The sequence below is a fragment of the Episyrphus balteatus genome, chromosome 4 (genome assembly GCF_945859705.1).
Source record: "Episyrphus balteatus chromosome 4, idEpiBalt1.1, whole genome shotgun sequence".
Classification (NCBI taxonomy): Eukaryota; Metazoa; Arthropoda; class Insecta; order Diptera; family Syrphidae; genus Episyrphus; species Episyrphus balteatus.
This window is the reverse complement of record NC_079137.1, coordinates 72,923,262-72,948,251: the sequence shown is the minus strand read 5'-3', so window position 1 is coordinate 72,948,251 and position 24,990 is coordinate 72,923,262. Positions and strand designations below refer to the sequence as shown.

Here is a 24,990-nt window from a genome sequence, read left to right as displayed (position 1 = left end):
GCAATGCACTGATCTACACAAACTGTACGCACCTGATAAGAAGTTTTGCTCTGGATTAGCGGTGGTTTTGCATATGATGATAATAATGATGATCAGTGGATGATAAAAGGCGAATTGGGTACAGTTTTTCTCCGTTGGGAAGTATTTTTTGCCAAAATTGATGAGAGAGTTTTGTTCTCGTTGATATAGATGATGTGTGTTGTTTTTTATGATGAATTTTCTCTTTTTGTGTGATGTGATGATGAAAGCTTGTGAGGGAAATTTTTTAGCAATTCTTGTGGTAGGTTAGGGTTGAGTCATTTGTGTATGATGATTTTGTATATAACATCCAATACGATATATGTGTGTATGCGGGAAATTGAGATGATTTGTTGAATGATAGCGAATTGGTAATGAATGATACGGTGGGAATTTTGAATGTTGAGATGAAATCCAACTTTATCTTTAAGATCTTAAAGATTTTTATTCAGCTTTTTGGGATAGGTTGTCTTATGGGTTGAGTTAAGTCGAGTTCAGCTTGATTATTTCATATAATTTCAAGGATAGAAATTATCCGGCTCGTTTGGACCAAATGTTGGGGTGGTTCAGGAAGAAAAAATCAAGTGAATAAAATGAGTAAGTGTTGGGTTGAATAATAAGATTCTTTATTGAGTAGGTCTTACCTCTGAGATGAGTTTTACAAAAGTGAACGAGTTGTATTTTAGTAGAAAGGAAATAGGTTTGTGGGGGTAAAATGGGAAATTATTTGGGATATTATATGGGGTATTAAATTGTTCAAAAGGAAGTTGAACTGAGCGCCATCTAATATTTCGTGGGCGAATCTCACCTAAACACCTAAAGAAGTTGGTTTATTTTGTGTTAAAATTATTTGAACACTTTTTGCTTAGTTTTTAATTAGTTTGATTCATTAGAAAAAATCCCTTAAAAAAAGTATTGTTTAATTTTTTTATTATTTTAAAATTTCTTTAAAAAAGTTCTCTTATGAAATTTTAAGAAGTTTAAATATTTCAAGCAACTTTTAAAATAACAGCAATAACGTGCGGCCGTTTTGCGAAACATCGTCAAAATATGTACAATTTCTCGAATTTTCTCGAATGCTTCCAAAAATTTATTTTTTTATTTTGTATTCTTCTTAATCCCTGGTATTATAATTTTTTGGGCTTACGAGGAATTCCTCTTCTGTTAAAGGGGTCAGTGCTCAAGTTAAAATATTTTTATCTATCTTTTATGAAAATAAACACAAAACATTTTTTTTTTTTTGTAGTATTACAAAAATCGTTTATTTTTCATATATTTAGTAATATTTAAATGAAATATTACATTATATTATTTATTAATTTGTTTTTATATTAAACTCGCAGAGTTATTATACTTGATTTAATATTGTTTTTTTTTTTTGTTTATCTAACACTTAAATCTAAATAGTTTTGTATTATTTTAAGGATCAAAATTAGAGAATATATAATTTTTTTTTTGGTAATTTACACAAATTTGTATTGTTTCAAAATTTACAATTTTTTTTTTTTCAAAAATATATAAGAAAATGAGATAAGTTGAGAAAAATATAATTCAAATATAGTTGGATAAATTTTTATTATGATTCATATTTTATTATTTTTTTTGTTTATTTAGAGAGAAATGTCAGGAACTGTATTTAATACAGTAAAATAAGGAGAAAAAAGGGGTAAATCTCGGAATGAATGTTAGTAGAAATTTTTTTTGCTCAATATCTTCCTTTTGCCATTCTATAACATATCTCAAAAGTCTAGAAAAATCTCATGTCCGCTTGTCGCGATTTCAAGGTCAAATCGCGAAATGGAGATTTTCAAAATTAGCAAAAATAAGCTATGGTATTATATACACATATGATACATGATTTCAAGGTATTTTTTAATGCTGATTCCAAAAAATCTAAAATCAAGACAATCTGACGTCTCTAGAAAAAGTTATACCTGTTTTTCATCTGTCAACTCATATTATTATAACAGTTGCAAACTTACTGCCGAAAAACCCTTAAAAGTTATGGTAGATGAACCAAATTTTGCATGAAGATTTTAGAATCCATCATTATTAAAAATCAAAACAATCCATTACAAAATATATATACCTACGAAATAATGGTATTTTTTGATGGAGGGGCAAATTTTAGGATATGCACTAAAGAAGATTCTTGTTCATCTTAGGAATAAGTGCTAATAGGCTAATTTTTTCATTTTAATCTTTGTTTGGATATTCTTTAACTACCCTCAAAAATCTAAAAAAATCTCATGTCCGCAAGTCCTAATTTTCTTGGTTTGAAGATAAGGTGCAGATTTGAAAAAATTGAAAAACTACACTTCAGATATTTGTGTCAGATCAACATGAATAAGGTGCATTACTTTTCAGGGATGGTCAGGTTGACTTGTTTGTGAGTTTTGTTGGAATAAGTGTTAAAAAATACCTTTAAATCATGTCGCTTATGTTGGTATACACATACAAATTTAAACTTTTCTTATTAATTTTTTAAAATCTGCACCTTATTTTCAAACCAAGAAAATTAGGACTTGCGGACATGAGATTTTTTTAGATTTTTGAGGGTAGTTAAAGAATATCCAAACAAAGATTAAAATGAAAAAATTAGCCTATTAGCACTTATTCCTAAGATGAACAAGAATCTTCTTTAGTGCATATCCTAAAATTTGCCCCTCCATCAAAAAATACCATTATTTCGTAGGTATATATATTTTTTGTAATGGATTATTTTGATTTTTAATAATGATGGATTCTAAAATCTTCATGCAAAATTTGGTTCATCTACCATAACTTTTAAGGGTTTTTCGGCAGTAAGTTTGCAACTGTTATAATAATATGAGTTGACAGATGAAAAACAGGTATAACTTTTTCTAGAGACGTCAGATTGTCTTGATTTTAGATTTTTTGGAATCAGCATTAAAAAATACCTTGAAATCATGTATCATATGTGTATATAATACCATAGCTTATTTTTGCTAATTTTGAAAATCTCCATTTCGCGATTTGACCTTGAAATCGCGACAAGCGGACATGAGATTTTTCTAGACTTTTGAGATATGTTATAGAATGGCAAAAGGAAGATATTGAGCAAAAAAAATTTCTACTAACATTCATTCCGAGGTTAAACCCTTATTTGACTGGATTAATTGTGTTTGTTCTGCAAGAGGTTATAGTTATTTTGTTCAATTTTTAAAAATGAGTTTCTTTTAAAAAACTAAATAACAACAGAATGATAATAATAATTCAAATTATAGGTAGTAAGAGGCATGCATAATGCTCATCTTATTTTAACTGTCACAGTGTTCGAATACTTCCACAGAAGACCCTTTAACGAACTGTCACTTTTTCGACTTCGAAAATTAATATTTGGTCGTTTTTTTTAATTATTTATCTAAATAATCGACTCATTTAAAAGTTTCAATGAATTGGTTTTCTTATTACTAATGATCGTTGCGGGATGATCATCATCGTTGATGGTGTTTTTTTGGTATGGGCTACTTTCAGAGACCTCCTCGTCATCTTCCTCATCATCGTCGTCTTCTTCTTCTTCATCATCGTCATCATCTTCATCGTCAGCTTCACCATCAAGATGACCATTTGGTGATGTCATTGGACGTGGTGGTGGCGGTGGAGGAGATTCACGTTCTTCGTTCTCCTCATAGATCACATCACAATTGGTGGGAATTGTTTTTGGTGGAGGTTTTCGAACCTGAGACTTCTTTTTACCCGCTCCACCACCTTGAAGTTCTTCCAATTGAATTTGCATATCTCGCAGGCGATCGGTCAATGCAAAGATGTCACGTTCTTGGGCTTCGCAGCGACTGCGTAACTCAGCGATTTCTCGAAGATCCTCAGGACGTGGATCGCGACGTTCATAGCGCATTCGCATTTCTTCGAATCTAAAGTTTAGAATATATTAAAATTTAGTTTTTTTTTTTGGAAAATAGTGAGGGTTTTTTATTGGACAAAAACATTATAGGGAAAGCATTGCCATTTGCATATAAAATATCTAGAGCACATATAGAATAAAATTGACAACAAAAAAATTACTTACAAATTTGTTAAACATCTGCATTTGCGATGCAATTGTTCAATTTCATTTGTGTTGCTCAAATCACGCTTATCGAGTGATGCTTTTTCGCTGTCATACATTAATTTCAGGTCCTTCAGATTATGTTGGTGACGCGTCTCAACCTCGCTGGTGTTAATAATTTTTTTTTTGTTTGGTTTATTTAAGTTTTTTTTATTGGTTTTGGAGGGAAGAAAAGGGAAGAAATTAAACAAAATAATAATTTTTAAGGCTTTTAAGCAAGGTGTAATCTTTTTTTTTTTTTTTTGTATTTATTAAAAATAGTGTGTGAGTATAAAACAAAACAAAAATATTTAAGCAAAACAAATAATAATATAATTTTTAAAAGCATATCACGCAGGCATAGGGTTAAAAATTAAAAAAAAAAAAAAAAAAAAACATTTCAAAATAAAAAGTACAAAATATTCAAGATTTGTTAAAAAATAACAATGATGAACTTGTTTCATGAAAATGAAAAATTTCTTATGAAAAAAAAAAAACTATTTTCCGAGTGAAAAAAGAAGAGAACTATACTAGTACCTAATTGCAAAATTATTAACCTAACTCTACTGTCCAATGTCCATTCAAACTTTCAACAGTTTTTACCATTTATGAATATACCAAAAGTATAGGGTATTTTAAGAAAATAAATGTTAGAAAAATGCTAATTTTGTCATATTTTAACAGTTTTTAATACGGAAAGTATGTACTTATCGAAAATAAGGTTAACCTAAGTTACGTATGGAGTTTACCGACCTTAATCTTCTCAAGTCTTAGAAACAATAAAGGGCTATAAAAATTTCCAACGCCTGATGATAATGTAACCATGGCGAAAATATATGCAAGTGTTAAACAAATTTTTATAGGCTGGGAATTTTTTTTTGTAAATTAACAACTAAAATCGTGTTTTTCTGTATTCTAAGATTTCAAATCTACTATTAAACAAAGTGCCAAATAGTTTGAAGAAAAGTTCTTTCAAACGGCCTGGCATTTCTAGAGATTCCTTATGAAAACTTTCTACAAAAATGTTGCTTGCGATTCTGTTAGCAAATGCATCACTAACAGCTTTATGTGACGTTTATTTTAATAGCCCTGTTCCATTGGAGGTGTTAGTTTACTCATGAGTAGATCTAGTACTACAAATAACACACGATCTTCTACTCGAGGAGATACGAAAGTGTAGTTGTTGTAGTAGATTTCTACTCACGAGTAAACTACCACCTCTAATGGAAAAGGGCTAATGTTGATGGCTTTAATCGTTCGCGCAAAGGAAGGCAAACAAATTATCGAAAATTCCATGAAGATCCATTGTATTATGGTAAAAGAAGAAGAGGTGGTTTTAACATATTGAATTGAGTAAGTCGCCAGGCTATTTTCTAACGATTGCATTCATGGAGAATGATTCACAAGCTAAAGTTTGATCCGCAACGTTATTCGAGCGCTGCCAGAAAAATGGGTAAAAGTATTCCTTTAAATTATTCAATTGTAACAGTTTGTTACGCAATAAAAGTGGACTTTCATTCAAAATTACAGCAAGAATTTAGTTCCGCACATGAAATAATTCGTTTATATTTAATTAATACAGTAGACGTCCAGTATAACGAATATCCGATATAGTGAATTTGCGATATAACTAACGCTCTTAAAATTTACATTGACATCTCTAAATAGCGAACGATGGTCACTATTTGCTATCCGATAAAACGAACGTATAAATTAATTCACATTAAATGTGTTGTTGTTTCCATTGTTCCATTGCTTAAAATTTAAAAATTACTTTTTTAACTTTATCTTCGTACTAAATTGCAATTTGATTGTATTAATCACAGGACAGAGTATTAACAGTACAAAACACAATCATAAATAAATTTATTAATCAGTTACTCGGTTTTTTTAAATGAAAATTCGATCGATATAGCGAATTCTCTCGATATAGTGAATGACCTCGAACATTATATCATTCGTTATAATGGACGTCCACTGTATATATATTATATATATATATGGGAAATTTCTATCCGTTCACATATTCAATTGAGGAAGGAGGATATATTTTAAGAGAAACTTTCTACGCGAAGCTCGTTTATAAGTTTTGAAACTTGCGATTTTTTCTAAAATAGAATGTTTTTCATTATTACGATTAAAATGTTTTGATTCAAAGATTTTCAACTCCGACGAAGCCGGATGATAACTAGTTAGTCCAAAAATTCCTTTTTTCTTTATAAAAGAGTTCAATTTGATATTTGTACATCAATATCTTAAATGATCGATCCTTTTTATCCTTATGGTTTAATTTTTGGTATTTATTTTATGAATCTATGCAAATTTTACTTTTTCAATTTTGTATACATAACTTGATTTTATCTTAAAATTATGTTTTCTTCGGCCAGCAAAAGTATTAGTAAAATTATCTTACTATTTTCTTCATTTATTTAATAAAAAAATTCTATGAGCTGAAGCGTGCCCCTTTATTATTTTCTGAAAAAACGCTTGGTTTAAAAATTTATAATTTAAAAAAGAAGTTCATCATATCTAATAAATAAAATAAATAAGATATAATATTAAACATTATAAATAATTTAGAATATTTTTATATAAATTATTGTTTGTTTGAAGTTAATTTCAATTTAACATAAATAAAAACAACAAATGTGAACAATAAACATGCAAATGCAATACGAGCTGACATTGTCATATAAAGTGCAATAATCGATGGAATAAAGGGACACGCTCCCTTTGTGATCATGAATAAAGCAGAAATTGTCGAAGAACCATCTGCTCGGTTCGTTCTGTTGGAATAAAAAAAAGAAGAGAGAGAGAGAAAAAATATACAAAATACAAAAAAAAACAAAGACAAAACAAAAACTTATACAAAATTTCAAAAAATCAAAAAAGGACAAATAATATATCCATAATTTATCCATCTTTAAATCAAGCATATACAAAAATATCAAAAAAAAACCAAGGACCAAATTTAACAAAGCCAATTCAAAACTGTTTATGATGAACATAATGAACACAAAATTTCATATACCAATTTATGTGGATGCAGAATTTTTAATACATAAATCTAATATTTTTGAAATTATTCGTGGTATTATAATTTGTTGACAAAGGCACGCAAAAGCATGACCAGTGCGGTGTCAATTAAAGGAATAAGAAAATAACTACTTACTGCAGGCGATCCTCAGCATCTTGAACTTTTTTACGGTGCCGCGCTTCAACTTCGTGGATCGCTTCTTCTTTTTCAGCAATCAATCTTTGCCATTGTTGTTCTGAAAAAATAAAAAAAATTAGATTTTGTAGCCTTTTTATTTTAAACAAAAAAAAAAAAACGATTTAAGATTAAAACTACATTGCCCACATTTTGCAAAAGTGCAAAGGTAAAAATAATTTTTTTTCGGTTTGTGAAAAAGAACACCATACAAAAAATTTTTTGAAAGTTTTCACCTTTGTACTTTTCAACTTCTTAGGCCAATGTATAATAACTTGAATAATATTTTAGTACTTATGTTTTAATAAAGTGACTTTTTATAGAAATTTTTCTTCAAAATAAGTGATGTAAGAAAATTCAATAAAATAATAAAATCTTCACGTCCGTTATTAAGAAAAATGAAAAATAATAAAGTATTGGGCTGTGATATTCTACACAACAATGATTTTAGGAAACTTTCAAAAGATTATTTCAAATCTTCAAATCCTTAGAAATTATTCAGTAAAGTTCTAAACTTATTAAATAATCTTACGATGATATTATTTACAACAACCATAGGTCTACACGATCTAACCTTTCCTTGCAAGAGTTGTGTCACTGTTGCATACGTTGCAGTTGTAAAATAAGATTACTCAATGAAATAGGAGAATGCCAGTGGCGAAGTGTCGATAAACTTGCCAAACGATTCGGGAAAATTTTGAAATTTTCTTACTTAGGATTCAATATTTTTTTACTGCTATACAGTTCACGGTGGTCTTAAAAACGCGGCAGGTTTTATAAAAATGGATCCCAAAAGTAATGATGCAGATTTGTTCGAAATGATCTCAGGATTCCAGATTTGTAAGTTTCAAAATCGTACCTGATCCCTTTTTTGAGTTACAGGCATTATACATATATATACATTTGGCTTGCAATGGAAAAAAAAAATTAAACAGAAAACAAAAGCACATTATAATGTCCAATACCTTTTTGGAAAGCTAAAATATACTCCTTTAATTTGATGTTTATTTGAAGTTGATTCAGTAAATAGTTTTTGAGAAATTCAATTTTAAAGTTATTATTTTAGAAAAATATATTTTGTTTTCTTTTAGTTTATTTTACTCTACTGTTTTTAATAAAGGGTAAAATTTTTTTACACAAATCAATGGTCTCATTGATTTTAAGTCAAAAACAAAAAACCGCATGTTTAAAAGTATCTTAGTTTTTGAGATTTAAGAAAAATGTATCTTTTCTCCAATTTTTTTTTTAGCTTTTTTTAATTTTTTTTTTTAAATAAAAAAAAATTAGCCTCAAATTAAATGGAAAAAAAGGTCACTGTAACACGCTGCTGATCAGGACGTCTTCTTTTTTTTAAATTAAATAAATTAATTTTTTTTAAATGAATGGCTCTCACGATGAAAATCGAGAAGAGGTTTTGTGGTCCCTGAGGACCTTAGCTGTCCTGAAATCTATGTAATATGGGATATTTTTCTGTTATACGTAACATTATAACTCTTAGATTTCAAAAATAGTCCTGAAATATTCAGAACGTAATAAAAATAACTTTAAAATACAATGGTCGGAAAAAGTATTTTGACAAAATGAACATTTTTCTAACTGATGAGAATAATCTGTAACGGTTAAACATTAAATAAGGAAGTTGACGTTTATTTATTAAGTATATTATGGTGAATCTCATGATGGTCAATGTCAGTCATATAGTTGGTATTATGCCTCGAGGCTGCATTTTTTGTATAAAAAGTACTAATTTTTGAGGGAAAAAAGTATTTTGACAAACGTTCTTTTTCAACGTTGGTAAGGTAAGGTAATGCATTTTACGTGTTTCAAGCACGTATACAACTGACAGACTTGTTAAGCCCCGATTTGTAAAAAATTGGGCAAAACGGCGGAACTTAACATGAAATTGGCGCATCTTCTGTTGCAAGTCATAATTTCTGTGTGTCTGTTAAAAAATCTGTAGAGAACTGAATTTATCGCGGGAAACTAAAAATTACCAAATATACAAACACAAAAATATAATTATACTATTAAAAATTTACCACAAATGGACAAAAAATGAAAAAAATGCACTTAAAAAAATTGAAGCATTTTGAAGAATTCACTTTATCGCGGATTGACTCCAAAAAGTCTGCGGATTTGGAAATGCCATTCTTTCATCAAAAACCTTGTTAGAAAAAGTACCCTTTGCATTGATCTCGAAGAAGACAATTTTACCATGTTTATGGGAAGATAATACAGTATTTACCTCATAAAACAAAAATTGAAAAAAAATTTAATTCTCAAAGGGACATGTTGTTGTGCTTTTCGCTTCTGGAACAAACTTGACCAAATTTTTACGGAGCTTCAACAGTTCCTTTTCGTTTCCCGGATCATTGAGATAGAATTTGTGAGAATGTGGTCCATAAAAGTTTGTTTTTGAATGAAAGAAGCATACCAATATGTTCCTTTGAGAATTCAGTTATTTTTCAATTTTTGTTTTAGGAGGTAAATACTGTATTATCTTCCCATAAACATGGTAAAATTGTCTTCTTCGAGATCAATGCAAAGGGTACTTTTTCTAACAAGGTTTTTGATGAAAGAATGGCATTTCCAAATCCGCAGACTTTTTGGAGTCAATCCGCGATAAAGTGAATTCTTCAAAATGCTTCAATTTTTTTAAGTGCATTTTTTTCATTTTTTGTCCATTTGTGGTAAATTTTTAATAGTATAATTATATTTTTGTGTTTGTATATTTGGTAATTTTTAGTTTCCCGCGATAAATTCAGTTCTCTACAGATTTTTTAACAGACACACAGAAATTATGACTTGCAACAGAAGATGCGCCAATTTCATGTTAAGTTCCGCCGTTTTGCCCAATTTTTTACAAATCGGGGCTTAACAAGTCTGTCAGTTGTATACGTGCTTGAAACACGTAAAATGCATTACCTTACCTTACCAACGTTGAAAAAGAACGTTTGTCAAAATACTTTTTTCCCTCAAAAATTAGTACTTTTTATACAAAAAATGCAGCCTCGAGGCATAATACCAACTATATGACTGACATTGACCATCATGAGATTCACCATAATATACTTAATAAATAAACGTCAACTTCCTTATTTAATGTTTAACCGTTACAGATTATTCTCATCAGTTAGAAAAATGTTCATTTTGTCAAAATACTTTTTCCGACCATTGTATATAAAAATTAAAAAAAAAAATACAAAACTCTGAAAATGGCAAAAAAAAAACATTTAAAAAAACACCAAAAATTAACAAAAAATCTCAAAAAAGGTGCCAAAATACCACTTCGTTCTTGGGGTTGATTCTGAGTCACACTTAGTGTGATAAGAACTTACAAATCTATTGATTAAATAACCATTATACACATTTTTCCTTAGGAACAAATGAACCAATAATAAAAGTGCCTATCTTTTCTTTCCATTTTTAAAAAACTATAGAATAGTTTTTTGCATCTATTTTTAAGGATTTGACTAAGAACTAAATAGAACATTCAATTTTGAAAAAAACTTGTACCTTGTAATTCAAAGGTAAAAAAAATTAACATAAATACAAAAATTATTATTTTTTTTTTAAATTTTGATTTTGAAATTAAATTTCTCAAAAACTATTTACTCAATCAACTTCAAATGAACATCAAATTCAAGGAGTATATTTAAGCTTTCCAAAAAGGTATAGGACATTATAACGTGCTTTTGTTTTCTGTTTAATTTTTTTTTTCCATTGCAAGTCAAATGTATATATATGTATAATGCCTGTAACTCAAAAAAGGGATCAGGTACGATTTTGAAACTTACAAATTTGGAATCCTGAGATCATTTCGAACAAATCTGCATCATTACTTTTGGGATCCATTTTTATAAAACCTGCCGCGTTTTCAAGACCACCGTGAGTTTCACACTGATTCTGGACCGATTGGCTAAAGAGTAATATGAAACCGAAACTTAGAACTTAAGGAATCATGAGGTGCACCTATGAACTTTTAAAGGTGTGAACGAGGATCATAAGGATTATAATGGCGATTTTGGATATGTTTCCGACATTACACGAGATACCCTTCGACTTGTAGAAAAAGATGGCTGTCGGCTTACGGCTCTCATCTTCGGATATTTATTTGAATTTAACAACGCTTCATCAAATAACTTAGACCTATGATCTGTAACAACAATCTCGTAATCGGATGATGTAACCGAATGTGCTAAGAGAAACTTTTACGTCCCCTTACTTAAGGCTTAGGGAATACTTTTTAGAGGATTAAAAAAAAATTATCTCTGAGGCAAACCAAAAATTTGTGGCTCGCATGATTTTTGAGTTATGGAATTTTCCGCTTAAATAAGTCTTAGGTTAGCGGAAACAACATGAAATGTTAAAAGCTAAAGGTTTTTAAATGCTATTTAACTCCAGAAATTACGTGGAATTAAGACAAATTTATTTCTTTTCTAGAAATTGAAGCTTTGCAAAACGTAGTTTATGAAGTTTAAGATCATTTAAAAAAGCTACAAATTTGGATCTTTTGATTTAATTATTTCCGATTTAGTCCGCCAACTTATGACTTATGAGTACCATGATCATGAGTACCAAAGTTTGATCAAATAAGCAAGAAAATAAAAAAAATCATGCGTGTGCAATTCACACGTGGTAGCAGTGAAACCTTAAGTTATATTGAAAAAATATAACTTTTTTTATTCCATCACTTTTTTTATATGACAATACACAATAAATTTTATACCATCTGAAAGCTTATTGTTTCATCTCAAAATATTTATATCGACCATGTTTATACAACATCTACAAAAAGAGATAGAAATTTTTTACCCAATTAGTTTTCATAAAAAAGCAAAACAATCAATCTCTTTTCTCTTCTAACGCCATTAAATCCATTTTTTAAATAACAACCTATAATAAATTTTATATCATTATTATTTCACCTTTTATATGACGCTTCAATCATATCTCTAACATGCCTACAGAAAAAGTAAGAATTTTTTAAAGCCAACCATGACGAAATTTCAAACTGAGATTACGGTACTTCCTACACTGGTGGCTGGTCATCGGCAACAGATCTCCACAGGTGTTTTGAGGTATTGTGTAACTTGTAGAGCACGTACCGTTATGTGTGATATATCAAATATCAGCATGCGTATTAAAGTTAAATCAAATTTGTATGTGCACTAGATCAAAAGATATAACGTGTGTAGCAAAAGAACATCTTGCAGAATTTTCTGAAATTTTTCACAATTATAATTTATTTAAGTACAAATTTCATTCATCTATCTATTAAAACAAAAAAGTTATAACAAGTCTAATATTCGTGTCGCGTTTTCGTTTCATCTTGTTTCAAATCACTACGATACTTAAGAAGTTTTCACTTCAAAAAGTCATAGCATAAATATTGAAAAAATACAGCATGGTCGAAGCAAGTAATTCTGTAACTAACAAAGAAAATGTTCAGAGAATCAAGTTATAAAATTTGAGTGAATCGTGAAATGTTGGATATCTTGAGGCGAAGGTTGCGATTCAAAATCAGTAAAAATCTCTCCCTGTTTTTGCGGTTCCTTATCCTCAGTGACGTTAAAAAATTGAAAATAGATAGGAACAGTGAAAATGTTGATCAGAAACCTGTCTGTACCATTTGTCAATATTTTCAGATAGAGAAAATTGTATTGCCTATTTTTTAACCTTTTTATTAAAGGCTCTCACTTATATTTTTATATTGCTATCGTGAATATTAGTTTTTGTCTTTTTGAAAAACTGTATAAAATTAAGGTACCTACTTTGCATCTCATGGCCTCACTTTTTACAAAAAATCAAAAAACGAACTTTTCATAATGATGAATCATTTACATGGAACAATCAATAGTTCGTTCTTGTTGATTCTCATGAAATGATATACCACTTGAACCATAATTATTTATTTCTTCAAAATTTAAGTTTTCTCTACTTACCCAATTCTCTTTTATGTTTTTCCTGCAATTCCTGTGTAGATGTTTGTAATTCTTGATTAAATTCATCTTGCACTTGGCCCAGCCTTTCACGGAATTTTTCTTCCATTGCAAGTTTTTCTGCTTCAAGTTCTTTTCTAAGGGATTCTAAAAAAATACAAAAACATCATTTTTAACCAATTATTGTAAAAAAAAACAAATAAAATTAACTTACCAGTTAATGTTTCTCTCTTTTCTTCCTCCCGACACATGGCCGTCTGATAGTCCCTATCAGCTCGATCCAAATGCATTCTTGTTTGTAGAATTGCATTGTCAGATTTTTCGCGTAGATTGGCATATTCTTCGTTTCGCTGTTGCAAAGATGCTCGTAATTCTGAGATCTTCAAATAAAATAATAAAAATTTAAAACTTGTTCAGAAATAAAACAGATTTTTCAAACCTCTGCTCTCAATTCTTCCTCATTAGCTGTGTATCTTGTTGTGAGTGCTTTCAGTTCTTCTATGTGTTCGGCTTGAAGTTTATCTAATTCTTCACGCCGTTCATCAACATAGACGGACTCAAGTTCCATTTTCAGTCTTGTCATCTCTGTTCTATAAGTTTTTTGAAACAAAAAAAGTTTTAGGAATCTTCTTAAAGAAGAAAGTCTTCAAAAATGCAGGCTTACATTAATTTATTTTCCCATAAGGATGCAGCTTCATTTCGAACATCATCGATCTTTTGTAACATTTCACGTTCCTTGTCGTATAGGGCACTAATAAAAGGCGAAGTATTTGTCAAAATAATACGTAGGAGAGACTTGGGTGTAGAGCAGCTGAGAAAGCAGAGATAAATAGCAAAAGATGCTTGCAGAGGTTAGAAAAAAAAAGCTGGAGAAATCGGTTTTTGAAACCGGATGATTTTTCGAAAACAAAAAATTTGATGATAGCTAAGCTAAAAAATGGGCGGGCTTTTTGGAGGTGATGGGATAAGACAATCTTTATTTTTTTTTTTTACTTTTGGGTGGAAAAAGGGGATAAAGGCGAGCGGTTTTAGGAGCTTGTCAAACTTACTTATTACACTGATACTTGATCTTGCGAACGCATTCAATTTGTTCCTCTAGATTTTCGTTGGCAGTAACTAAATCTGCCTTCAGTTCTTCAATTTGTTCTCTCATTGATATTATGGAATTTTCTTGTTCACCCGTTAAGCCACGCAATTGCTTGACTTCGGCTTCATAAGACCTTAAATGTTCGACTTCGTGAAGTTTTTCTTCGGCTTCTTCTTGGATTCTTTGATTTCTTTCGATGGCTTCTTTGCGCTGGTGCTCGGCTTTGTCGATTTTATCTTTACAAGTTTTTTGCATTTGACGTAATTGCCATTCGCAGTCACTCATAAGACTTTCCTCACGATCTTAACCAGTTTCAAGTTGGTTTAAAAAGCTTAAAAGAAATGTAATTTTTTTTTTAACTTACCAGCATTTTGCGTTCGCAAACTTTCAAATTCTTTGTGCCATTTTGTTTGCATTGCTTCTTGTTCTTGTTTAGCCGTTGCCAGAGCTTCTTCCAATATTCTAACCTGTTCATCTTTTTCCAGCCTCAAGTCTTCTGTTTCTTTGCGACATTGTTCGGCTTCAGTTTGTGCGCAAGCGTATTGTGTTTGTAGATTACCAGCTAACAATTTCATTTCTTTGTACCTTTCATCTAGCTCTTTGTATTGGCGGTCGAGATCGTCTTTAAACAAAAGAAATGTTTTGAAATTTTAAAGGCGCTTTCTAATTAAGAACTATTACCATATTTTCTTTGTAGATCTTCTTCCGTTTCGAAACTTTTTTGTCGAAGAGTTGTTTTTTCATCTTCGAGAAGTTTAAGTTTTCGACGAACAAATTCATCTTCTTTATGAGCAGCTCCCAATTCACCTTGGAGACCTACAATTTTGGAAATGAAGTGAATTACTTTTGATAGAAAATAAAAAACTTACGTTCAACGTTCCATGATTTGGCTGATAATTCTCTTTCCAAATCATCAATCTTTGATTGCAATTCATCCACTTTTGATTGAAGATTGTAGATGTTCTTTTGAGCATCGTCTAGCTGAGCGTTGAAATGGGTTTCTTGGTCAACTAATTCTTTCCTGTTGAAGAAAAAAATAAATTAATTAAGTTAAACCTTGAAACCTAGATATTATCAATGATACGCAACAAATTTTTGACTTGAGAAATTCACCTTCTAGTAAAAATGCTGAAATGGATTATTTTCAATTTTCTTTAATCTATAATATTCCACTTAAGCTTGCCAGAAAAAAAAAATTACAATTTGTAAATGTTCTCTTTGTATTTTTGGAAATATTTTCTAGCTAATTAGCCAATTTGTTTCAAGTAGAAGATAATTAACCAATCCATTTAACATTTCCCAATACTTTATTTTTAAGATATAGCTAATGAACTAAAATACAAGTTTTAAGTACTAGGATTTTTTTTTGAATGTTGCAGAAACAAATTTTTTTTAAATTCTATTCTTAAATTGAACTTTTTGAAAAAAGAGATTTTCTCAAAAATAAACGAAAAATGAAGGAATAAAAAAGCTTCTGACGTAATATTACGTGATTTTCTATGTTTTTTGTTTTCATTTATTTGTTTGTTTATCAATTCAACAATAATTTGAAAATTGGAAAACATTTTCGAAAGAATGAGTAAAATTTAGGATATTCACTGCGGGGGGCAAACAGATTTAAATATCGATAAAAAAAATATATTTCTTCTTTATTTTTAGGCTGATATAGAAATTATATCACTCTGGATGAATTCTTTTAGTGAATCATGCCAAATAAGTTCTTAGTTGATTTTTTCTTTTTGCGTATAAATCAAAAGCATCTTCTGGTAATATTAGTTTTAAAAAAAATATAAAACCAACATACTTGGGATAAGGAATCGAATCAATTCAAACATTCTTTTAATTAAAGTCTTTTAATAAAAATAATAATAAAAAATAAAAATTTTATATTAAACAAAAAATCAAATAATTTTTGTTTTAACCTATTTATTGAACATGGTTTGAGTTTAAGATTTTTTGTTTTTTAATTTGGTTTTGAGATGTCTTTTATTAATTCAAAGAAATTGGCTTGCCTAAAATTTTGTTTTGAAAAATGTTTAAGAATTCTTTAAGTAAAAATATTTTTTTTTTTTTCAAAAACCAATTTAACGGTAAGAAAATATGAATACTTTTAAGAAAAATCAAATCGCATTTGTCATTAAAACCTCAAAACACCATTTGTTTTTTTTTTTTCTTATAAAATTGTAAATTTTTAAAAACTTTATATAAACAAAAAACAATACTTCAATATTTTAAACAACTCCAAAAAATATTATTTTTTAACAAAGAAAAACTTTTGAAAATAGTCCAAGACTCAGATATTTTGACAAACAACGGTTGAGTATTTATTTACTACCAGACATTTGCTTTATTTTTCGAGAAATCTTGAATTGACATCTTTGTCTAAAAAAAAAAACAGAACTGAATGGGTCGAACAAAGCCTCTCAAAATTTCAAATGCGAGTGAAAAAAAAAAATAATTTCATTGTTCGAAATCAAAAATCGTGACATAACTTTTAATAAATTGATACTTAAGAAAGAAAAAGAATGGTTGAACAAATGGTGATTCAAAATACATAGTTTAAATCTGATGAATGCAAACATTCCCAGATATGATTTTAGTTCAAATTGGATTTACACAAGGCTGCATCTTTTCACCTTTATTTTTTTCTAGTAGGTAATTTGCACATTTATTTTAACTCTCTCACAGGTCTAGAAACAATAATGACAAAAATGATAAAATAATAACAAAAATGATATTAAAATTGCCGGTGTTTAAAATTACAGGTTCATATTTTACTCAATTTTTTGAAAAAAAGTGTATGTATGTATTTTAATCATTGCTAGTTTTATACAATAAATGTGTACTACTTGTTGAAAGCCTTTTTCTATATCTTAATGCAAATTTTGTGTTGAAGTTCAATAATTTCAGTATTCAATAAATCTCATTTGATAAATAATATATGAATTGTATTTGTTTTTTGTTTTCAATAAAAATTTAAACTATCAATAAACACAATAATTCAAAAACAACAAAATTTGTTTATAAACATTATTTCAACAATAAATCGTTTGCTCTTATTTTCTTTTAATTTTCCTTGTATATTGATTGTATCGCAAATAGTTTAATTGAATTTCTTATACAACAACATTGTGTTTTGTTATTTTTATCTTGAAATTGAAATGCATTTAAGAATAAAATCAAGTTCAAAATAAAATCGCTTTAGAAGAATCCTGACCTTTTAGAATTTTGAAAAATCGAAGGAAAGTCGTCGCGACGTCTCAAGTGAAATAAAAGCGCATTATCTTGTTTTGTATAGTTAAAATATCAAAATTAAAGAAAAACTGAATACAATATACATTTATTGTATTTTAAACTTACATTAATCTGATAATGCGTCTTGTAAACTTGCCAAAATAATCATTGTCTCTGTAACTTAAAATAAATTTATCACTTTCTCGCAGTGTCATAAGATTCTATTCATAAATTTTACGTAAAAATAGTCTAACTTTTTTTTTCCGTTTACATTTTGTATGTTCCTATTTATATTTATTATTTCGCGTACCAAAATCACTGAGTCATCAACCTCATTGAACTGTTTATTTGATAGAAGCTTTTTGTATATAAAATATTATTTTATTTTCTTGCTGGTTCAACAAACACTTCTTGTCAACATTTTCAAAGATCCATACAAAATCATTTTCGGATTATGCCTGAGACTTGCAAATCTTGGCAGGAAATTGGCATCAACCAGAAAATGCTGCACGCATTAAGAAACGCATTTATTTCTTGACAGAATATCTTTTCGTCGTTTTTCTTTTTTGAATGCAACGATTGAAAAATGTTGAAGAATTTTTAAATTTCTACCGGAAAAAAGAGGATTCACCCAAAAAGAATACCTATAAAAATTACTTGGCTCACATCCGTAAATTGCATCTTTTTTCTTTTTTCATTTCTTGTTTTCAATTAGACACATTTGTAGCTTTTATGATTTGACAAGTCATGGTGTGAAAAAAAATTATGTGTGTTTGTAGGAAGGTGGGCGTGTAGATGTTTTAGCGAAAATACGCCAATTTTATTCTGACGTCATTATTCAACGAAATAAACCATAAGGGGTTTTTTTTTTTTTTTTTTAATACAAAATTATATTTTTTGTTTCATTTATTTTAGTGATAAATATAAGGCAATTTAAAGGAACGTTTACCCATCACATTTAAAAGTAAGACTGTGATGTATTTACACTAAATCTGAAGTGAAATAGTTTTTGAAATTCAGGCTGTATTGTGATTTTGTTTTAGTTTAAAGCTCAAAAAAATTAACGACCTTAGTTAATATAACACCTAAGCTATTTTCATGGTGTTTTTTTTTTATTGCATTGCGTGTATTTTTAAGAAATTCAATTTTTAACGATATTTTATCATCCGATTTTTTTTAAAGGTTATAACGATTTTGAAATTTAATTTTTATAAAAAACTTAGTTGGCTTACTTTGTTTATATTTAAGAAGATCTTTAAGCAATAAAAATCTGTGAATAAGTTTCAGATTAAATAAGTTTCTCATTTCGCGAAATGAGTCCAGAAAATGATTTTGATGATTCGTTGTCCAATCTAGTCTTTAAATGAAAAAAAAAAATGTAAAATCTGATCTACAGTTGCAAAATAAATTCTGGTAGTTCTGACTTGACTAGGTTTGACTTGACACAGCTATTTATTATACTGGCCAAATGAACGACCTAGGATTTCAGATGCAAAATTGAAAAAATGATCGATTTCGTCTAAACCGAAACAAAAAATGTTTTTTTAGTTTATTAATTTTGATAGAATAGTTAAAAATGTTTAAAAAATTGAAAAAGGATTTGAATCCGTAATAATCTTTTGCGTCAAAGAATTTCTATATTATTTCTTGTTCAGTATTGATATTAGGGAGATCCTTCTGCGGATAGCTTTGTCGGGCTATTGAACTTTAGAAAAAAACTGCAATTCTTTAATAGTTTATAATTACTAAGAAACTGATGCAAATTTGCAAAACTAAATCGGCGGACAGTCTTTTTTTTTTTAATTTCAAAACAAGCACAAAATAATTTTCGTCTTTGAAGATTTCGACTTAAAAAAAAAATTTAAATAAGTTGTTTTGGATTAAAAATAATATTTTTTCAAAAACACTTTGGTAATTTTGAAAATGACACACCAATACCTATTTGTAAAAAAAATTTAGCAACATGGTGCCACACCAAACCGCTTTTGTTTTGATTTTCAGAGCTTCTATAAGAGACTATTAGATACAACTAAAAATTTTGACTTAAGCTCATGTATTAAATATACATTAGGGTGGTTAAAAAAAAATCGAAATTCGATTTTTTCGATTTTGTACTCCGAAAAATCGATTCCTTGGCATCAAATTGATTGCTTTAACCGTTTAGAAGATATTCGTATCCAAACCAATGCCCACTGATTTCAATAGTTTTCTTATGACCCATATGCATTGCGATTTGGCTACGAATATCTTCTAAACGGTTAAAGCAATCAATTTGATGCCAAGGAATTTTTTGTAGAACGTTTAAGCCCCTTCAAGAATACATCTTGTTAATTTAAAAAATAATGAAGTTTCAGTGAATTGGAAAATTTTTAAAAGTAAAAATTGTTTTTATAATTTTTTTTAACTTTGACCTCGAATATCCTTAGAATGGTTAGATTAATGAAAAAAGTTAATAAGACCTTTTTTGTGGAGCAATTTGTTTCCTAAAAGACTATGTAATGCGCGTTTGATTTATTATAATTTTTCAATTTGTTACAAAATTAAGAAGAAAAAAAAATTTTTTTAGGATTTTCTCGATTTTTGGACTTCAAATATCTACTAAACGGTTAGAAAATTGAAAAAAGTGTATAAGGCCTTTTTTTGTAGAGCATTTAATTTTCTACAAGAATATGTAAAAAAAATTTGCTTAAAAGTCAATTAATAAAAAAATGATTTTTTTTTTCGTAGAAGCTTGATGTAAAAATGGAAAATTGCGAAGCGGAGGACCTTCCCAAATATATAATGAGCTTATATTTGGTGTGTTTATTCTAGAGGTGTCTAGCAATCGATTTTTTTTAAGTACAAAATCGAAAAAACGAATTTCGATTTTTTTTGACCCACCCTAATATACATTAGGGTGTGTCACTTTTGTATGGGGAAAAGTACTCTAATTTTCTAATGTTATAGTAGTCAAAATTTGTATTAGGGTCTGAGATTTAATAATATGTAAAAGAAAATTATAACATCGTTCGTCTTTGGCTCGCTCAAATCGGTTGAAGTTGTTAAGAAAAAAACGATTTTATATGAAAAAATGATTTTGTTTCCTTCACTTATTATATCGTAGCTTCTTAACTTATGTTCAATTCCAACAAATATAAGCTTAAAAGTTTCTTGGAATTATTTTTCACGTGAAAGCCTAAAAATATTTAATATATTTTTTCTTGTATCCAAACGGCGCAATTAAAAAAAAAACATATGTTTCAAAAACCTCTAAAAATCCAAATTTCTTCGATTTCTTCCTATATTTTGAGCGAGCCAAAGATATTTATTAAAACGAAAATTGTAAGCGCAGGATTTAATTTTGATAAGCAATGCAACTTTTAAAAGCTACAACTTTTAAAAGCTTACATTTGAAAATTCCAAACTTTTGCATTTTGACACACCCTAATATACATGTTTGTGTAGAATAAAAAATAAAATAGCATTTTGCATTAATTTTTAAGTTTTCCAGTCGTAAAGCATACAAAATTATGTTTGGAAATGTTCACTTTTGCACTTTTCACTTATGTTTATGTTAAATCTAAGCACTTAAGCAAATAGTCATAAATATTTATTAATCAAAGAGAAAAATAAAATCGAGGCTGTAAAATGCATAGGCCAAAAATTTAACGCCATCGTTTTTTTTTTTTAATTAAAGTTCGAAATTGGGATAAAGTTAACCTGCAGAATTAGCTTAGCTAAAGTTTAATTTTATATCAAAATAAATAAAATTTAACTTTCTAATAATTAGATCAAAGATAGATAAAACAAAATTAATTTACTTGTGCTTCTCTTCCTCAGCAGCAGCTTTCGCAGCATCTTTAGCAGCCTGTTCATCCGCAACCTCTTCCTCTGCCGCCGTTATCACCAACGTTGATTTCTCCTCTTTGTACTGTTGCCCATTATAAAGTAAATTACCACCATTTGCCGATTTCGTCATCAACACACTATCATCAATACTTCGACGTTTTTCAACACGTATCGGTATAAAATGAACATTACCCATTTTTACATTTTCACTATTGTCAACATTTTCATCTTCATTAACCGACCGATGTTGATGATCACCACTATCACTTGAATTATTATTTTTATTCAAAACACTTTGAGCTGCTGATGACGCAGTAGTCGATTCAACAACAACATCTGGCAAACTTATACTTTCAATAAGTATCCCCGAATGACTATCATCCGCACTAACAACTTCGACACTATCAACAATTGTTGGCAAATCTTTGTAATAATCAAAATCATCACAAAGTGGCAGATTTTCATCACAATCTGTTGAACTACCATCACGAAATCGATGTGGTGATTGATCTTTACTTCTGTCATTGACCAAATCACAACTTTCTAAAAGTAAGACTTTCGGAACGGTTGTTGAAGATGATGATGATGCTGTAGCAATGCCGGAATCCGAATTACTTAAGTTCGAGTCGGAGGAATTTTCAGCTTTTTGATAATTTGTGGCGGAATTTTCACCTTCCACAGAAGACGAAGGATTTTGCTGAAGTAAATTGTTGACAAAATGCCATTGATCTTCTTCCTCTTCTTCATAATCTTCATCATCTTCACCTTCTTCTTCTTGATCATCTTCTTCGGAGGGTACTTTTAAGAGGTGATCTTCGATTTTAGCCTCTGGCGCACTTCGATTATTTTCCGAATCGTAAAAAACATCGCCCTTTTCCGAGGTATTACCCGTCACCTCTTCCGCAACATTGCCAAAATCTTCGACAACAATTTTTGGCACAACTAATTCAGCGGTAGAAGAGATTTGTGGCGATGGTGGCCGCTGATTATCAGCAACATGTGACTCTCGAAATTCCCTAACGATCGATGGCGATGATGATCTTGATTTCGGAACCGGAACCGGTTCGCTTGGTTCACTTGATTTCGCCTGGGATTGACCCATTTCTCCGGTATTGGTGGTGTTGTTGGTGGTTTCGACAATGAAACGATCTCGATCACATTCCGTCAATTCCGAGAGATTGTCAAGATCCTCGACATTTAAAGACGCTGTGACGCGATCACTTTTCAATTCCAGTCGCTTCTGATCTTCTTCTTCTTTTTGTTTTTCTGATGTTTCGAATGCAACGATCTTTTCTACGTTATTGTCGCCGTCGTCCGATGCGTTCTTACGATGTACTTGTATGGACGCGCGTTCGCTAACCGTCTGATTGTGGTTAGAGCTTTCATTGATTGTTACATCTTCATTTCTCTTCTTCTCTTTTGGCAGATTTTGCGCACTCAACGAGTTATTTATATCACTAATGGAGTCGGCGCACTTGACTGAACTTACAGCAGACGCGACGACACTCGTCGGAGCAGCAGCTGCTGCAGCGCCATCTGCAGTTTGTAGACCGGCGGTATTTTTAGATTTGTGAGATATTTGATAAGTATGTTGTTGCTCAGGGTTGGTTTTCTTTAAGTAATCGTAATCCTTTTTCGAGTCCTGGTTAACTTTTGCAACACTTGGCTGTCCACCTCCACTCGAATTGTTATTCTTGTGATGATGGTTGCGATGATTACGATGACGTCCCTTGGCCATCAGAATGTCATTGAAGAGTTCACGCCCCTTTTCGATGGGATTGAAACGTTTTTTTGATGATGATGTCCCTTCTTCTACAGTCCCTGTGACTGTTTCATTGAAAAACTCAGGATGATCCTCGTCAAGCTGTTGGTAGCGATTTTCACTTGGTGCTGGCTGTGGTGGTGTTGTATGAAAATGCCTGAAGAAAATTGATCTTCGATTTGAAGACGATTTGTCCTTCGAACGTTTGGCAGGTTTTTCGTTTGATTGATTCTTAAGCTGATCACTGCTTTGATCGTCGCCGTTGTCGTTGTCACTTCGTCGTCGTTGTCGCTGTCCCAGCGGATCAGCACCTTCGTTTCGACTATTGGTACTATTTTCACTTACAACAACACCACCAACAATATCGCCGTATTCATGGTAATTAAGTAAACTTTTTTGCTGCGGCGTCGACTCTTTTCGTCGCAGTCGTACTTGTGTGGAATCTAAATTTACCTTAGATTCGAAAGCGCTTGCGCTATGTTTTAGAAAATTTGGCTTTTGAGATTTGTCGTTGTCGACGATGTTTTCGACGGCGACGTTGCCATCGTTGCTAGTGGCGGAATTGAGATTTGCAGTAAATTCATTTGGTTTTGTGACATTTTTTCTTGTTTGTTTTTCTTCTTTGGAAGAACGCCGACCACGGCGACGAAAAAGATTGAACATTGTTTTTTTTGTTTTTGTGAGTTTTTGTACTCTTTGGGGTTTTTTGATATGTTTTTCTTATTCTCTTTCTTTTAGTTTTTTTTTTTAATTTAATTCTCTGGGAATTTATTTTTAGGTGAGAAAATGTTTTATGTTTTTATTTTTATTTTTTTTTTAAATAAAAGATTTTTCTTTTATTTTAATTTTTGAAATTCTTTCCAAAGAGTTGTTGAAAAGTTTATTTTATTTTCTTGTTATAGAAATTTTATAATTTTATTGATATAACACAGGTATTCAAGAGTATTACGACGACGAAAGTGACGAAAGGTGATGTTTTGAATGTTTGTAAGAAATTATAACCTAATTTTAAGTGTCATAGAAAAGAATGTTTTGGACTTTGAAAGAATGTTGGGAAAGTATCTTAAAGAAATTCCAAAAAATATAAGTAGATGAATCATGCTTTTAAATGAATTAAGATTCCATGGTAGACATAGGTAGTATAGTTTTGAAAATTTGTTTTGAAAAATATAGAAGAGATAATAAATCTTCTAGAAGAACAAAACAATTGAGATATTTTTCAATAAATATTTATCTAATTGACATGTGGTCTAGAAAAAATATATTGGATTTTGGAAAACACCCACAATTTTCGAGTGTGGGATTTCAAGGCGGAACTTAAGTGGGTAATATATGTACATATTTTGAAATAATATTGAGATCAAAAAAATTTGTTTGTCGTGTTGAAAAACATGGCTACGGCTTTTTTGGTGGCGCCTATGTAACAGCTGCTTTGTCATTCATAAAATTAGTGTTTTTGAGTCTTCAATTCATTTTAAAATGACCTAAGACAAGGGGAACCACAAAATGATAATATCATATTAACATCAACATGAAAGCGAAATAGACACTGAGTGACGAATTTATGTTTGTTGTTTACCGGTACGATTTTTTCTAAAAGAAGGCGGTTTAAATGGAACGTGTTAGCAGTAATGAGGACAACCTGATTTCTGTGTTGTCATCTAGGACAAATTCTCACTATTTTGTAAGATGCATAGAATGGACAGGTTCTTTGTCAATAATAAATCAAACTTGATTTCCAACTATTTTTTTTTATATTTTCTGATTTATTGTGATTAAAATTTATATGCAATACCAAATATTAAATAAAAAATAAATTCAAGTTACTTTCTTCTTGAAAAT

The 24,990-nt window shown here is 29.9% G+C and overlaps 1 protein-coding gene across 2 annotated transcripts; it reads right to left on the bottom strand.

Moving 5' to 3' along the window:
* Positions 1-3,163: 3,163 nt before the first annotated feature.
* On the bottom strand, positions 3,164-23,869 carry LOC129918779 (inner centromere protein A). 2 transcript variants are annotated; one of them, XM_055999501.1, is made up of 12 exons: positions 21,359-23,869; positions 15,194-15,345; positions 15,006-15,140; positions 14,689-14,946; positions 14,287-14,626; positions 13,902-14,048; positions 13,677-13,827; positions 13,452-13,617; positions 13,241-13,384; positions 7,257-7,356; positions 4,067-4,210; positions 3,164-3,911 (listed from the first exon to the last, which is right to left on the bottom strand). In XM_055999501.1, the coding sequence occupies exons 1-12, from the start codon at positions 23,809-23,811 to the stop codon at positions 3,404-3,406; spliced, it is 4,698 nt and encodes a 1,565-aa protein (XP_055855476.1). In that variant the 5' UTR covers positions 23,812-23,869; the 3' UTR covers positions 3,164-3,403. The 2 variants fall into 2 exon arrangements, with proteins under 2 accessions (XP_055855476.1, XP_055855477.1); XM_055999502.1 differs by having other exon boundaries at positions 13,902-13,988.
* Positions 23,870-24,990: the final 1,121 nt, after the last annotated feature.